The 17,407-nt window shown below is 49.4% G+C and overlaps 1 protein-coding gene across 3 annotated transcripts in view; it reads left to right on the top strand.

Annotated features, from left to right (window-relative positions):
- The first annotated feature begins 2,961 nt into the window (after positions 1-2,961).
- The window catches only part of NEIL2 (nei like DNA glycosylase 2), an 18,702-nt gene continuing 4,256 nt past the window's right edge, over positions 2,962-17,407 (top strand). The window contains exons 1-4 of one of the 3 annotated variants that reach the window (XM_023225294.2): positions 2,998-3,118; positions 3,677-4,089; positions 5,078-5,217; positions 14,192-14,544. In XM_023225294.2, coding sequence (XP_023081062.1) covers positions 5,080-5,217; positions 14,192-14,544 — 491 coding nt within the window. In that variant the 5' untranslated portion in view covers positions 2,998-3,118; positions 3,677-4,089; positions 5,078-5,079. Of the gene's footprint in view, positions 3,119-3,676; positions 4,090-5,077; positions 5,218-14,191; positions 14,545-17,407 lie in introns of all 3 variants that reach the window. The other 2 variants (XM_023225295.2, XM_023225293.2) reach the window with 2 other exon arrangements.

The following is a 17,407-nucleotide window of genomic DNA, read 5'->3' as shown; positions in this document are numbered from 1 at the left end:
CAGTGCTGGAGACCCAGTGCAGTGACCAGACCCAGTGCAGTGACCAGGTCCAGTGCTGGAGACCAGTGCAGTGACCAGACCCAGTGCAGTGATGAAGGTGAATCATTTCAAGAAATCCCACAAGGGCCAGGCGTGGTGGCTCAGGTCTGTAATCCCAGCACTTTGGGCGCCTGAGAAGGGGGCATATCACCTGAGATCTCCTGAGATCAGGAGTTTGAGACCAGTCTGGCCAACATGGTGAAACCCCATCTCTACTAAAAATACAAAAATTAGCAGCGTGTGGTAGCAAGCGCCTGTAATCCCAGCTACTCAGGAGGCAGAGGCAGGAGAATCGCTTGAACCTGGGAGACAGAGGTTGCAGTAAGCCGAGATCGCACCACTATACTCCGGCCTGGGCAACAGACTGAGACTCTGCCTCAAAAAATAAATAAATAAATAATAAATCAGTGAGGTCATTGTTTATAGATGAAGAAACTGAGATACAGAAAGGGTGAGTTACTTGCCCAGGCTCTCCCAGCTGAGTGGTGGGTTGTGGACCCAGGCAGCCTGGTATGGGAGCAGGTTTCCAGCCACTCCTCTGTGGAGTCACTCTTCCAGGCTGGCCTTTTCCAGGCAGATTATTCAGCCTTTTTGTCTTACAGTGATGATTGCATATGCTTGCACAGCACTTGCATGTACTTACAGTTTATGTGTGTTTCCTAGCTAATATCTCATTTAATCATTCACTCAACATGGATGCATTGAATCATTCACTCAATTTGCTGAGTGTCTACCAACTGTCAATCGCTGTGCTCTAAATTCTTGCTGCTTGTCAAAATGTAGCCCCTAGGGCCGGGCCCGGCGGCTCAAGCCTGTAATCCCAACACTTTGGGAGGCCAAGGTGGGAGGATCACCTGAGGTCAGGAGTTCGAGACCAGCCTGGCTAACCTGGAGAAACCCCGTCTCTACTAAAAATACAAAAATTAGCTGGGCATGGTTGTACGCACCTGTAATCCTAGCCACCCGGGAGGCTGAGGCAGGAGAATCCCTTGAACCCAGGAGGCAGAGGTTGCAGTGAGCTGGGATTGCGCCATTGCACTCCAGCCTGGGCAACAAGAGTGAAACTCCGTCACAGAAAAGAAAAAAATAAAAATGTGGCCCCTAGGTCAACAGCATCAGCATCACCCAGCAGCTTGCGGGAAAGGCAACATCTTGGGCCCTGGTATAGACTTTAGAATCTGCATTTAAACAAGGGGTTCCCAGGGGATTCATAGGCACATTGAAGTTTGAGAAGTGTGGCTGTGTAATATTTCTATAATACCATTTAATAGATATCCCATTTAATGAATGAAGTCAGAGATACTGTGACTTGCTTGTATCCCCACAACTAATAATCAAGCAATATATGCAAAGCACTCGCAACAGTGTTTTGCACATAGTATGTGCTCAATGAACAATAATAATCAATGACACAGCCAAGCTGTGAACCATCTGATTTTCAATTGCATAGCCCCTTGGCCTCAGAAGAACCCCTTTAGGCACCAGGCATTCATTCCACCAGGTGAGGTGAGAATTATGGCTATGGCTTCCCTCCCAGTTCAGCCAGTCTACAGAAAGGGAAGCTAGGGGTTCCAGAAGCTACCATTGTGGTGAGCCTGATCCTATAGCAGGGGCGTCCTGGGAGGGGTGGGGACGTTATTTTCCAGAAAAGGCCAGATATAGAAAGAGGGGGACCAGAGGCTCTCCGAGGGATGCCTCCTGCAAACCCCATATCCTCCAACCTCATCCCCTCTGCCTCCAGATGCCTTTCTAGATGAGAACCTTACACCCTAGGCCTCCCCAGGCCTCCCTCTCCTCACCTCCTGCCCTAATCTGTTCAGTAGGTGACCACTGTGGGAAGGCCACTTGTACCCTCCCTCTCAATCAGTAGGACACAACCACGTCTCTGACGGTGGTGGGTTGGGCTTGTCTCCCTGTGCTGACCAAGTCCTTCCCCAGGGCCCCCTCAGCTACGGTCCATGGTGACTTCACCCCAGCCTATTTCCTGAACACCTGCTGGGGAGTTCCTCCCAACTTCCTGGAAAGCGCTGGCTCCCCATCCTCCTTCGAGAACTAAAGACAAGAAAACATGTATCCTTAAACAGCCTATTGTTTTATCTCTTTTATTCTTTGAAATAAAAAATTTAATACACAAATATTTTAAGCAAAATTTGCTTATAGTAAAAATTCAAGTAATAATATTCAAACAATAGAAAGCAAAAAAATCCCACCCGTTCAACATTTCAAGATTCTTGGCCACCTGTTTCCTTTGCACCATACTTCATTAGGCTCGGAGGCAAAGCAGAACCCACCGAAAGGCTTGCCATTGTGGGATCACCCAGGCTGTCCCATTCCGATCCATTGGCTAAGAGGGTTAACTTTTCCCTACAACTGTCTCCCTGAGACAAGAAATGTTCCAAAAGGGCCGGGTGCGGTGGCTCACGCCTGTAATCCCAGCAGTTTGGGAGGCCAAGGCGGGTGGATCACCTATTAGGAGTTCAAGAGCAGCCTGGCCAACATGGTGAAACCCGGTCTCTACTAAAAATACAAAAATTAGCCCGGCGCCAGTAAGCGCAGCTACTCGGGAGGCTGAGGCAGGAGAATCGCTTAAGCCCAGGAGGCCGAGGTTGCGGTGAGCCGAGGTCGCGCCATTGCACTCCAGCCTGGGCGGCAGAGCGAGACTGTCTCCTCCGCCAAAAAAAAAAAGTTCCAAGAGCATCTCTTCAGTGTTAGTCCCAGCCCGCACCCTTCTTCCACCCTGGCTTTCACTCCCGACCCTGTAACGCAGCTCCGCCTCCAGCGACCCCGGGGACAGAACCCCTCGCCCACCCGCAAGTGAGCAGCCTCCACCCTTTCCAGGAGAGAAGCCTCGCGCCTGCGCGCAGCCGGCGCGTAGCTACCAGCCCCGCCACCGCCTCCAGGCCGGAGTCCACGCCCACTTGGGGGCGGAGCCCCGCAGCCTCCACCTACAGGGGCGTCCCCTAGGAGGACGGAGCCTTTGTGGGCCGCGGCGCCGGGAAATCTCCGCCCCCAGCTGGAGCGGCTGTGCGGGCTGCGCAGCGGTGCTGGGTCGGGCCGAGGTGCCACCCACCCGGAGCCGGTGAGTGCAGCCGTCCGCCCTCCGGTAGATCCGCGGCCTCGCGGAGAAGTCGGGAGGGGACAGGAAGGGAGGGCGGGCGTGGGGCCCTCCTCCGTCTCGGCAGCCTGCGGAGGAGCTGCCCAGGTCTGGAGGACCCCCGTGACCCTCAGGCCCGCGTTTGTGCCCCTCTCCCCACACACCGAGGCGGAGTTGGGAAAGCAGTGGTCTTAGACCCCCCTCGGGCACTCGGAAGAGAACGGCGAAGACACCCCTCCCCTTCCCTCCTGGCGCAGAGCCAGCCTCGAGCTCGTCGGTAGCCCCCGGGCAGGGAGGGCCCGAGGAGGGGGCGCGCAGCCGCAGAGACTCTTCGAAGCCCCTTCCGCGTCTCATCTGTTTTTTTTTTTTTAAAATACGGAGTCTTGCTCTGTCGCCCAGGCTGGAGTGCAGCGGCGCGATCTCGGCTCACTGCAAGCTCCGTCTCCCAGGTTCACGCCATTCTCCTGCCTCAGACTCCCGAGTAGCTGGGACTACAGGTGCCCGCTGCCACCCCCGGCTAATTTTTTGTATTTTTTTTCGTAGAGACGGTGTTTCACCGTCTTAGCCAGGATGGTCTCGATTTCCTGACCTCGTGATCCGCCCGCCTCGGCCTCCCAAAGTGCTGGGATTACAGCCGTGAGCCACCACTTCCGGCTCCGCGTTTCACCTTTCAAGGCTGTTGCAGAGGCGGCTTGCTTCCCACCTGTCCATCTCCATAAAAATCCCTAAAGGAAACATGCCCACGTGTCCAGAGTTTTTAAGGACTTGATGCATTTCAGATGAAGGCTTTTCCAGAAGCTTCCGCATAGGAGAGGATCAGGCTTCCAACTGGTTACGGTCGGCAGCGTTTGGCACGTCTCCTTCCAGCCTGGAGGTTTTGTGAGGATTCCCTGTAGAGTGTCTCGAAAGCCTGATGAGGGGAAAGAGAACCTCTCAGTGAATCGGCACCAGCGAGTGTAAGATGCACGTTATTGAATGTGTTGCCGCCGAAACTATGAGAATGCTCAGATTGTGAGCCATCCCCCTTTCTGAGATTTTAAAAGTATTCTAAAATGTTTTTTAGGATCACTGAAATATAATAGCTACCACGTGCCCGATTTCTACTTAGTTCTTTTCAATTTTCATCATAATTTATAGAGAGGCTGGTGCTGGAACAGGTGGTTAGGCAGCTGCCCTGGGTGAGACTGGGGGTCTCCTCTGCCCTAGCAGCCCGGGTGTAGACCACTCAGACTGTCTTATGTAGGTGGCTCTCAGTGGACTGGGATGATTTGGGGCAGGGAGAGTAGAGGTGGCCCTAGGAGCCCTGCGTGGTCATTAAAACAGAACCACAGCTTTTCTCGGTGATCAGAGATAACTATCTGAAGTTAAGCTGGGCTTAACTACATGGCTGGGAGTCTCACTTATGATTCTGAGCTCTGTCCGCATATTGGTCGTCCCATGCACACCTCCCCCATGTGAGTGGTCGGTGGTCCTGGAGGGCAGTATCCAGTCCCTTCAAAAGTGGGAAATCAGTCAGCAGCAGTGGGTCAGAATGGCTGTTTTTTTTGAGAGCGGGAGGAGGGGGCGCAGAGAAAGTCAGGAGGTGTTAGAGGTTCACAGTCCAGGCAAAAAGTAACAAGGGCCAGCTCCTGGTGTGGCAGTTGCCACTCAGGAATAAAGTGGATGGTGCCCATGATGTGCTGCCTAGCACACGGTTGGTGCTTAATAAGTGTTTGCTGCATGAAGAAGGGTAAGAGGGGCTGCCTTTACTGCTAAGCTTTACAGCCGCAGCTGGTCTTCTCTATGATCTGACCCCCTCCCAGCCACACTCCCTTTTTGGCTATATTTGCTCTTAAAGTTAGTTGGCAGCAAAAATGGCGGCGTGGAGGTTGCTTGGCACTTGTTAGAGATGCTAGAGATAAATGAGCTAAATCCGTGGCCTCTTTTGCCCATTTCTGCCCACAGGGATGCCAGAAGGGCCGTCGGTGAGGAAATTTCACCATTTGATCTCCCCCTTTGTGGGCCAGCAGGTGGTCAAGACAGGGGGCAGCAGTAAGAAGCTACAGCCCGCCGGCCTGCAGTCTCTGTGGCTGCAGGACACCCAGGTGAGGCAATCCTCCTCTGAAGAGCTGGCTCTGTCGCACATCCTGCACCTCCCCTAGGATCTATCCCCACATGTCTCAGGGTGTCACTTCCCTGAGTCCGGAACCACCAAGCTCAGACTCCGTGCAGCTCCGTCTTTCAATCTCATGTGTCTCAGCCAGAAGTAGATATTGCTGTGGACTGTAGAACTGTAAAGAACATGTGTACATGAGCTGGAGACCCTGATTCAGAGGGTCTGGAATACTTCTGTTCTCTCCAGCCACAGCTGATGGGCACCTTTGGCTGGGAACTGTGTTCGATTCCCCTGAGCCAGCGGAGAATTAAGGAAAGAGCAGAACCGGCTAGGCGCAGTGGCTCACGCCTGTAATCCCAGCACTTTGGGAGGCTGAGGCAGGCAGATCACGAGGTCAGGAGTTCAAGACCATCCTGGCCAACATGGTGAAACCCCATCTCTACTAAAAATACAAAAATTGGCTGGGTGTGGTGGTGGGTGCCTGTAATCCCAACTACTCGGGAGGCTGAGGCAGGAGAATCTCTTGAACCGGGAGGTAGAGGTTGTAGTGAGCCGAGATTATGCCACTGTACTTCAGCCTGGGTGACAGAGTGAGACTCTGTCAAAAAAAAAAAAAAAAAGAAAGAAAAGAGCAGAACCTTCAGATCTAGGTTCAAAGCAGCTCATCCTTCCAGGGGCTCACGGGGCTCCCTGTTTTCTGACCCCTGCCTCCCTCTCTAGCCTTCTTATCTTGCCCAAAACCTGTCTTCTGATTGATGGAACTGACTGTGACTCTTCTTAGTCTTTCTGTCCATGGTTTTGACTTGCTGCCCCCTGCTCAATCACTTCTTCCGTTTTCTCCCAGCTCTGCCCCGTCCCCTCAAATTTATAATAGTTATTCCTGGTCTTCCAGCTTCCACTTGGCCATTGCATCCTCAGAGAAACCTGCCCTGTCTGCTTTACGTGGGGAGGAGACTCCATCTCTGTGCTTCCAGGATATCGTGTACTTCCTCCTGTTCTTCCCTTTTTACTGAGTTGTTCTGCTTGTTGAGAGGCGAGGACAGATGCAGAGGGCAGGGGCTGCCCCTTGCCAGTATTGTGCCCCTAGCACTTAGCTGAGTGCTGGCACATAGGAAGCACGGGGCGGTGCCTGCAGATGAACTCGAGCTCTGCTGCTGCTTAGCCGTGTGCTCTTAAGCATGTTCATCTCTTAGCTCTTTCTTCTATTGTAGAATGGAGATAAGCCACTGACCTCTTAAAATTGTTGTTTTAAGTAGACTTTATGCCTGGCACATAATGGGCACACCATAAGTACTAGTTCCCTTTCTTCCATCTTGCCTTCAACCCCCACCCCTGCAACACATACACACAGAGGTTTTTTTTTTTTTTTTTTTTTTTTTGTTGAGACAGAGTCTCACTCTGTCACCCAGGCTGGAGTGCAGTGGCCGGATCTCAGCTCACTGCAAGCTCCGCCTCCCGGGTTTATGCCATTCTCCTGCCTCAGCCTCCCGAGTAGCTGGGACTACAGGCGCCCACCACCTCGCCCGGCTAGTTTTTTTTGTATTTTTTAGTAGAGACGGGGTTTCACCATGTTAGCCAGGATGGTCTTGATCTCCTGACCTCGTGATTCGCCCGTCTCGGCCTCCCAAAGTGCTGGGATTACAGGCTTGAGCCACCGCGCCCGGCTGCACACAGAGGTTTTAAAACTGTTTTTTGTTAGAACTGGAAGAGATCTTGTAGCCCTTTACCCGTAGTTGATTCCTTTGGAGACTGAGGCTCGGAGAAGGGAGTACTTAGCCCAAACTCAGGTGGCTGGTAAGGAAAAGGTGAGAGCCCAGGGCCCCATGGCCTCCAGGACTGTGGCCTCTTTGTACACACTGTCCTGCGAGGTTTGCAGGGGCAGGATTATGTCTCGTCTCTGGATCCCCAGCACTTGCCAGGGTGTCTGCCACAGAGCTGGCTGTAAGAGAATATTTCGCAAGTGGATGGGTGGACAGATGGATGTGCAGTGAAGGAACCTGTAGACGGGACTGGGAGCTGCTTTCCCAGTAAACCAAGCAAAAGCCCATGTTGCAGGGAACCTAAGGTTGCAGGGAACCTTGGGGGCTGCCTGGCAGTGCTTTGAAGTGAGCGCCCTTCCCTGCTTCTCCCTGTCAATGGATCCCTGACCCTAGGAACTTAGAATTGCATTGAGAACATAGGGCCTGTGTCGACACAGGCCACACTATTAAGCTACACTAAATGGGGAGTGCAGAGCACATGATGAAGGCCCAGGTAATGGCCCTGATAGGAAGAGGTCCCAGTGGCCTGGAGATGATGCGTGGGAGGTAGGACTTGAGTTGGGCCTTGAAGGCTGAAGGATTTCGGTGACCTGAAGAGGGAGGAAAGGGCATTTCAGGCTGGAGAAGCAGTTACAGGCAGGCTGATGGAGGTAGAGTGAGCAGGACAAGTTGAGGCAGGAGAGAGCTTGGCTCCACCCTGTGCCATCTGTTTGTCTGGCACATTCTTTCCTTGTCAGCTCTCCATTTTCTGTATCAGGAGTTGTGTTGGATTACTCGTAACAGACTGAGAAAAATGGCTACTCCAACTCAGGGTTTCCCCCTCCACTCCAGTAATGGAACAGTCGAGGGTGGTATAGGAGCAACATTGGAAAACCAGCTCCTTCCACTCTCCCCTTCCAAGACTGAGTAGTTTATTAAGGAAAGAGGTTTAATGGACTCACAGTTCTGCATTGCTGGGGAGGCCTTGCAATTATGGCAGAAGGCGAAGGGGAAACAAAGGCACATCCTACATGGTGGAAGGCAAGAGAGCTTGTGCAGGGGAATTACCATTTATAAAACCATCAGGCCAGGTGTAGTGGCTCATGCCTGTAATCCCAGCACTTTGGGAGGCAGAGGTGGGCAGATCGCCTGAGGTCAGGAGTTTGAGACCAGACTGGCCAACATGTTGAAACCCCATCTCTACTAAAGATGCACAAATTAGCTGGGCATGGTGGCAGGCACCTGTAATCCCAGCTACTTGGGAGGCTGAGGCAGGAGAATTGCTTGAACCCAGGTGACAGAGGTTGTAGTGAGCTGAGATCCGGCCACTGCACTCCAGCCTGGGTGACAGAGCAAGACTCCGTCTCGAAAAAAATAAATAAATAAAAACAAAAACAAAAACAAAAAAACCCATCAGATCTCCAGACTTATTTACTATCACGAGAACAGCCCCCATGATTCAATTACTTCCCACTGGGTACCTCCCACCGGGTCCGTCCCATAACACATGGGAATCACGGGAGTTATAATGAGATTTGGGGACACAGCCCAATATTATTCCACCCCCAGCCCCTTCCAAAGCACATGTCCTCACATTTCAAAACCAATCATGCCTTCCCAACAGTCCCCAAAAGTCTTAATTCATTTCAGCATTCATTTAAAAGGCCACAGTCCAAAGTCTCATCTGAGAAAAGGCAAGTTCCTTTCACCTATGGGCCTGTAAAATCAAAAGCAAGTTAGTTACTTCCTAGATATAGTGGGGGTACAGGCATTGGGTAAATACACCTGTTTCAAATGGGAGAAATTGGCCAAAACGAAGGCGCTGCAGGCCCCATGCAAGTCTGAAGTCCAGCAAGGCAGTCAAATCTTAAAGCTCCAAAATGATCTTTGACTCCATGTCTCCCATCCAGGGCACACTGATGTAAGAGGTAGACTCCCACGACCTTGGTCAGCTCTGCCTCTGTGGCTTTGTAGGGTACAGTCCCTCATCCTGGCTGATTTCACAGGCTGGCATTGAGGGTCTGTGGGTTTTCCAGAGCAGGCTGCAGGCTGTCAGTGGATCTACCATTCTGGGGTCTGGAGCACAGTGGCCCTCTTCTCACAGCTCTACTAGGCAGTGCCCCAGTGGGAACTCTGCACCGGGGCTCTGACCCTGCATTTCCCTTCTGCACTGCCCTAGCAGAGGTTCTCAATGAGGGTTCCACCCCTGCAATACACCTCTGCCTGGACATCCAGGCGTTTCCATACACCCTCAGAAATCTAGGTGGAGGTTCCCAAATCTCCATTCTTAACTTCTGTGCTCCCGCAGGCTCAACACCACATGTACACCACCAAGGCTGGGGGCTTGTACCCTCTGAAGCAGCAGCCTGGGTTGTGCATTGGTCTTTTTTAGCCGTGACTGGAGGGGCTGGGACACCGGGCACCAAGCTGCTAGGCTGCATACAGCAATGAGGCCTGGACCTGGCCCAGGAAACCATTTTTTCCTTCTAGGCATCTGGACCTGTGATGGGAGGGGCTGCCGTGAAGGTCTCTGACATGCTCTGGAGACACTTTCTTTGTTGGCTTGGTGATTAGCATTTGACTTCTAGTTACTCACGCAAATTTCTGCAGCCAGCCTGAATTTCTCCCCAGAAAATGGGTTTTTCTTTTCTACTGCATCATCAGGCTGTAAATTTTTCAGACTTTTGTGCTCTGCTTCCTCTTGAATGCTTTGCCACTTAGAAATTTCTTTCACCAGCTGGGCGTGGTGGCTCATGCCTATAATCCCAGCACTTTGGGAGGCTGAGGCGGGCAGATCACAAGGTCAGGAGTTTGAGACCTGCCTGGCCAATATGGTGAAACCTTGTCTCTACTAAAAGTACAAAAATTAGCCAGGCATGGTGGCAGGCACCTGTAGTCCCAGCTACTCAGGAGGCTGAGGCAGGAGAATCACTTGAACCCGGGAGGCAGAGGATGCAGTGAGCCCAGATCATGCCACTGTACTCCAGCCTGGACGACAGGGTAAGACTCTGTCTCAAAAAAAAAAAAGAAATTTCTTTCACCAGATACCATAATCATGTCTCTCAAGTTCAAAGTTCCATAGATCTCTAGGGCAGGGGCAAAATGCCACCAGTCTCTTAGTACAGCAAGAGTCACCTTTACTCTAGTTCCCAACAAGTTTCTCATCTCCATCTGAAACCACCTCAGCCTGTGCCTTATTGTCCATATCACTGTCAGCATTTTGATCAAAACCATTCAACAAGTCTCTAGGAAGTTCCAAACCTTCCCACATTTTCCTGTCTTCTTCTGAGCCCTCCAGACTGTTCCAACCTCTGCCTGTTAACCAGTTCCAAAGTTGCTTCCACATTTTGGGGTGTCTTTACAGCAGTACCCCACTCTGGATACCAGTTTACAGTATTAGTCTGTTCTCATGCTGCTGATAAAGACATAACCAAGACTGGGTCATTTATAAAGGGAAGAGTTTTAATGGACTCACAGTTCCACACGTCTGGGGAGTCCTCACAATCATGGTGGAAGGCAAAGGAGAAGCAAAGGCATGTCTTACATGGCAGCAGGCAAGAAAGAGCATGTGCAGGGGAACTGCCCTTTATAAAACCATCAGGTCTTGTGAGACTTACTATCATGGGAACAGCATGGGAAAAAAACCCACCCCCATGATTCAGTTACCTCCCATTGGGTCCCCCAACAACACACGGGAATTATAGGAACTAAAATTCAAGCTGAGATTTGCGTGGGGACACAGCCAAACCACATCATACATTTTATAGTCAGTGATGTCCAGTCATCAGTTGATGGACATTCGGATTGTTTTAACTCTTTGACTTCTACGCATAATGCTGCTGTGGGCATTCATGTGCAAGTATTGGTGTAGACATATGTTTCCATTTCTCTTGAGACTATTCCTAGGAGTGAAATTGCTGGACTATATAGTATGTTTAACTTTTTTAGTGTCTTCCGTAGTGTTTTCCAAAGCAGCTGCACCATTTTATCATCCTCCAGCAGTGTATGAGGACCAGTCCTTCCATTTTTAACCTCTTGCCATAGCACCTGGGGCCTATCTCCAGCTCATCTGGGTTCAGGGTGGGTAGGTTCCCTGGGTTGCCTCTTCCTTGGGGTCCCCCTCTGCTGCAGCAGGGGTCTCTGCTCTGCCTCCCGTCAGTTACCCTTCCTGTGCCTGTTCCTCATCTTCTGGAGGGAATTTGCATCTCCTGTCTGCTCCTCCTCTTGATCCCGAGGGTTTAGAGCTCTTTGGTTCCTATGGCGGGTTTGTTGGGAGCAGTGCTAACAGCGCACGCCCTAGCTACTGTGTCTGACCAGGAGCTCCCCCTCCCACCGTGGGGTTTCCACCTCTGCGTTCAGGTGTGTCCCCTCAGCTGGGGACTCCCTGTCTCCTCTGCCTTCCACTCTTCTTGTGAAGCCCAGCCCAGGTAACTGCCAGCTTCCCCTCATGATGTAGACTCTTCTTCTGTGTGCTGCCTCTGCTTCTACCCACACTTTTCTTTTTTTGTACAGATGGGGGTGTCACTTTGTTACCCAGGCTGGTCTCGAACTCCTGGGCTCAAGCAATCCTCTTATCTTGGCCTCCAGAGTGCAGGGATTACAGGTATGAGCCACTGTGCCTGGCCTACCTACACTTTTCTCCATGCTCGTGTAGTATCTGTTTTCATACTTGTCCCCCTCCCACCCCCACCGTGTTTTACTTTTTTTTTTTTGAGATGGAGTCTCGCTCTGTCTCTCAGGCTGGAGTGCAGTGGTGCAATCTCGGCTCACTGCAAGCTCCACCTCCCGGATTCACGCCATTCTCCTGCCTCAGCCTCCTGAATAGCTGGGACTACAGGCGCCCAGCACAGTGCCCGGCTAATTTTTTTGTATTTTTAGTAGAGACGGGCTTTCACCATGGTCTCGATCTACTGACCTCGTGATCCGCCGGCCTTGGCCTCCCAAAGTGCTGAGATTACAGGCGTGAGCCACCGCGCCCGGCCGCCTTTTAAATTTTTAAAAAAATTGTGATGAAAAACACATAACAAAATTCACTGTCTTAACCATTTTAAAGTATATAGTTCAGTACTGTTAAGTATATTCACGTTGTGTAACAGTTTGTGAACTTTTTTATCTCCGAGCCAAGCTGAAACGCCATACCTGTTGGACACTAGCTCCCCCTTTCCTCCCTTCCCGCAGCTCCTGGCAGTCACCTTTCTACTTTCTGTCTCTCTGAATTTTACTCCCCCAGCTACCTCATCAGTGGAATTATACAGTTATACAGTATCTGGAGTTTTTTTGACTGGCTTATTTCACTTGGTATAAAGTCCTCAAAGTTCACCCATGTTACAGATAAGGGAACATTGGAGATTGTTGTAATCTATTTTTGCTGCTATTACAGAATATTTGAGACTGGGTAATTTATAAACAATAGAAGTCTATAGAGCTCACAGTTCTGGAACCTGCAGAGTCCAAGGGCATGGCATTGGCATCTTGCCGTGTCATTTGCAATTGGCATTATTCCATTCAGGAGGTCAGAGCCCTATGGCCTAATTCCAAAGGGGCCATCTCTTACCACTGTTCCATTGGGGATTAAGTTTCTGACACATACTTTTTGGGGAACACATTCAAACCATTGCAGCGCCTCACTCATCTGTTTGCCCTTGGAGCCTAGCACACTGCCAGGCACATTGAATAAGCTTAATTAATGATTAGCAAACTGAAGTGGCTGCAATGTCACAGGAACCTAAACGAGGGACAGTAGAAATTGCCATAGTTGGAGAGGGTATGAGGACATCTTGACCTAGACATTTTTGACCTAGTAAATGTTTTGATCATCATGGGCATTTGACAGTTATTTTCATCAGAATTATATCAACATTGGTGAATTTATACCAAGAAATATTTTCTGCAGCAGATTCTATTATGCCCACTTAAATCCTTGCTCAATTTTTTTTTTATGTAGTCAGTTAAACCATTTCTAGTATGTGGCAAATAACAATCTGTGCTCAGATTTACAGATAAGCTATTCTGGGATTATTTCGAAAGGTAATGCTCTTTTGTGTAGAGGATTTCAAGATTAATTTGTATGCTAATTAACAAGTTGAAGATCCTGGCAGAACAGTGATCTTTAAGCACAGACCTGTAGCGGTCAAAAAAGTAACACAGGCGTTTCCAGTATTAATGCCAGATGCTTTGGCTTTTACTCTTTGAAAGACTGCCTGAATTTCAGGCTGTGTAGAACCGACACATTCTGGAATCTAGGCATACCTACTGCATATCAGGAGGTGTAACATGAAAATAAACTCAAAGCAAGGGCCGGGTGTGGTGGCTCATGCCTGGAATCCCAACACTTTGGGAGGCCAAGACAGGCAGATCACTTGAGGTCAGGAGTTCGAGACCAACCTTACTAACGTGGTGAGACCCGGTCTCTACTAAATATATAAAAATTAGCTGGATGTGGTGGTGTTCACCTATAGTCCCAGATACTTGGGAAGCCGAGGCAAGAGAATTGCTTGAACCCAGGAGATGGGGGCTACAATGAGCCAAGATAGTGCCACTGCACTCCAGTCTAGGCGAGACTCTGTCTGAAAAAAAAAATGAAAATAAACTCAAAGCAGCCAGAACATCCTTTAACACACGTTTTCGGTATTTATTTTCTTCTACTGAAATCATTTTCAGTGAGATAAGGTGGGTCCTTTGCCTTGTACATTTTATAGGGTGATTTGATTCATTGGTCAATTTTTGTTTCAGTATCTAATTTTTTATTGATTTCAATTTTCTTATCAAGTCCAATACACTGGTGGAGGGGGTAGCGTGGGGTACCCAGTCTTACGGTGTGTTGTCTTTAGCTGCTCTGTGTGTGTGCATTCCCATGCACTGCTTATTTCTGGCATAGAAAATGTATTATGAATGGAATGAAGGAATGACAACTTATGTTCACTTCTTAGCTACTGCATGAAAAAATTGGGAGCGATTCCCCCCAGGTTGTCCAGGGTGGTCCTGCCATCTAGCATGGGTCTGTTTCACTGCCAACTAAGTCTGCTTGCTCCCAGTCACTTTGAAAACCGCATGCGAACTGCTCACACCACTGGAGCAAAAGAGCAAAAAGCAGAACCCAAAGACTCCATTTGGGAAGGCTCCCCGCCAGGGGCGAGAAGGAAGACCTTTGCAATAGGATACATATCGGCGTTCCCCGTTCCCCTCTGGGTCTGTAAGGCTTAGATCTCTGTTCATTTTTTCTAGGTCCATGGAAAGAAATTATTCCTTAGATTTGATCCAGATGAAGAAATGGAGCCCCCTGGCAGCAGCCCACCTCCAGAGCCTCCACAAAAAGAAGCGCACAAGGAAGGGGCTGTGGACCCAAAGCGGGACGGGGAGCCCAGTGGGCAGAAGACGCCTGATGGATCCTCACAGTCTGCAGAGCTCAACCCCCAGGGAGAGGATGAATCTGAGTGTTTGGAGGGAGACGCCCCTGCAGGAGACGCTGGGAGGTGGCTGCGTGTCAGCTTTGGTTTGTTTGGCAGCGTTTGGGTGAACGAGTTCTCCAGAGCCAAGAAAGCCAACAAGAGGGGAGACTGGAGGGACCCTTCCCCGAGGTAATGGTGTGGCCATCTGATTCTCAGGGGCTCTGATAGTCATAGGGCCCTGCTTGATGGGGTTTGGGACTTAAGCAGTGAGGACACACTGAGGACGTCCAGGCCGCCCCCCAGGGCCCTGCTGTCTTGGGGGGAGAGGCCACCTCTGTATCTACCAGTGATAGGAAGTAGACGGTGGTCTGCACGCAGGAGACGGTTGTGCACCCAGAGGTGGCTGGGAGAAGGGGAGAATTTTCCCAGCAAATGTGGCACTTGAGAGTGGACTGTCCCCGAAGAACATTTTATTGCGGGACTCCTGACTTGCGTGCTTTGAGTTTAGGGACAAGATTTTCCCAGTTTTGTTTTAAGTATACTGTTTGTGTGTTTATTTTTTATTGAGATATAATTAACATACCATAGAATGCAGATCTTAAGTGTTCAGCTTGATGAGTTGTTTTGGTTTGTTTTGAGACGGAGTCTTGCTCTGTTGGCCCAGGCTGGAGTGCAGTGGCACGACCTCATCTCACTGCAACCTCCGCCTCCCAGGTTGAAACAGTTCTCCTGCCTCAGCCTCCTGAGTAGCTGGGACTACAGGTGCGTGCCACCACACCGGCTAATTTTTGTATTTTTAGTAGAAACGGGGTTTCACCATGTTGGACAGGCAGGCTGGTCTGGAACTCCTGGCCTCAAGTGATCCGCCTGCCTCCGCCTCCCAAAGTGCTGGGATTGCAGGCGTGAGCCACCGTGCTTGGCCCCAGTTTTTAATCTATGAATGTTGAGATCAACATTTTGTGCATAAAACTATCTAGGTTTAGGATCATATGCTCAGTGTCAATTCCCAGAGGAGTAATTGCATGCTTAGGCCTGTACATTTGATGGCCTTAGGAAACTGCTAGCTGAGCTGAAATCTCATGAATGTTAGGTTGTTTGTGTACTTCTTATCAGTTTATCGAAGCCTTTGGACCGAAAGTCTGTTTGTTTTTGTGACATGTGTTGCCAGCATTGTTTCAAGTCTGTCCTCTGTCCTTTGAGCTTATGATGCCTCCTAGGATTTGAAATTTGTACGTCGTCAATGGTGGGTATTTTTCTTGGTTGCTCATAGGCTTCCCCTTTTACTGAAGAAAAGGTCCCTTCTACCCCCAGAGAAAGTCACATGACTTCCATTTTCTGAAGTTTTATAACTTGTAAAAATGTTTAGAACTGCAGTCTTTTTTTGTGGCATAATGTAGGTACCACAGGATGCTTTGGGCTTCTGTGGCCCGGAGATTTTGCTCACATGACTGGAAGTTCAGAAGGAGGGTGGTCTTTGGGGTTGCAGTTCCGAGGTTCTGGCTTCCTGTGATTCTCCTGGCTTTGCACTTTCCACACATTGGTTTTTGTCCTTAGACCAGCAGCAAAAGGCTACTGCAGCTCCAGGATTTTATTCACACCAAAAAGTCCAGAAGATGAGGAGGTCATTTTTAGAAGTTCAGATGAGGAAACTTTTCTTAGAACCTCCTGCAAACCTCTCATCATCAGGAGCCTGCCCTTTGCTGAGTCCTGGATTAGTCACCAGCTGGAGGCGTTGAAATGCTCTCCACGAAGCAGGCTCACCCCTAGGTTTTCAGATACATTGCCATAGAGTGAATGTGTATCACGCCGTTATTTTTAAATCTCTGTTTACCTGGTTATGTCTCTTTTCTCATTTACATGTTTTATATTTATTTTGCTTTGTCTCTTTTTTCTTTACTAGGATGGCCTGAGTTTTATCTACTTTGTTGGTCTTTAAAATAAATAATATTAGCTTGCCAGGCATGGTGACTCCTGTCTGTAATCCCAGCACTTTGGGAGGCTGAGACAGGAGGATCAGTTGTGCCCAGGAGTAAGAGACCAGCCTGGGCAACATAGTGAAGACCCTGTTTCTACAAAAAATAAAAATAAAATTAACCGGGCATGGTGGTGCGTACCTGTGGTCCCAGCTACTTGGGAGGCTGAAGCGGGAGGGTAGTTTGAGCCAGGGAGGTTGAGACTGCAGTGGGCTGTGATTGTGCCACTACACTCCAGCCTGGGCAACAGAGTGAGACCCTGTCTCCAAATCAATCAATCAATAAATAAAATTAGCTTTATATATATCCTTTCTATATGGAAAGGGTATATGGAGTATTGAAAATATTAGGTCAGGTGTGGTGTCTCACACCTGTAATCCCAGCACTTTAGAGGCCGAGGTGGGTGGATCACCTGAGGTCAGGAGTTTGAGACCAGCCTGGCCAACATGATGAAACCCCATCTCTACTAAAAGTACAAAAAATTAGCCAGGTATGGTGGTATACACCTGTAATCCCAGCTACTCAGGAGGCTGAGGCAGGAGAATCGCCTGAACCCAGGAGGCAGAGATTGCAGTGAGCCAAGATAGTGCCACTGCACTCCAGCCTGGGCGACGAGAATGAAACTCCATCTCAAAAAAAAACTTGTAAGTCAAAAATGTGTCTAATATGCCTAGCCTACCAAATATTCTGGCTTAGCCTAACCTCTAACCTACCTTATATGTGCTCAGAACAATTACATTAGCCTACAGTTGGGCAAAATCATCTAACACAAAGCTTGTTTTATAAAATGTTGAATATCTCACGTAATTTATTGAATACTGTACTGAAAAGAAAGGTTTTATAGGCACTCAAAGTATGGCTTTTACTGAGCGTGCATTGATTTTGTACCATTATAAAATCAAAAATTAAAAGCGAACCATTGTAAGTCAGGGATGTGTGTATGTGTGTATGATCCGACCACAGAGTGTGCTCTGACTGTATCGTGGTAATGACGTGGGGATGTGTGTATGTGTGTGTCATCCGACCACAGAGTGTGCTCTGACTGTATCGTGGTAACAGTGTGGGGATGTGTGTATGTG

This window comes from Piliocolobus tephrosceles, chromosome 7 (genome assembly GCF_002776525.5).
Source record: "Piliocolobus tephrosceles isolate RC106 chromosome 7, ASM277652v3, whole genome shotgun sequence".
Classification (NCBI taxonomy): domain Eukaryota; kingdom Metazoa; phylum Chordata; class Mammalia; order Primates; family Cercopithecidae; genus Piliocolobus; species Piliocolobus tephrosceles.
The sequence above is the reverse complement of the archived record's forward strand: the minus strand, read 5'-3'. Positions and strand labels throughout refer to the sequence as shown.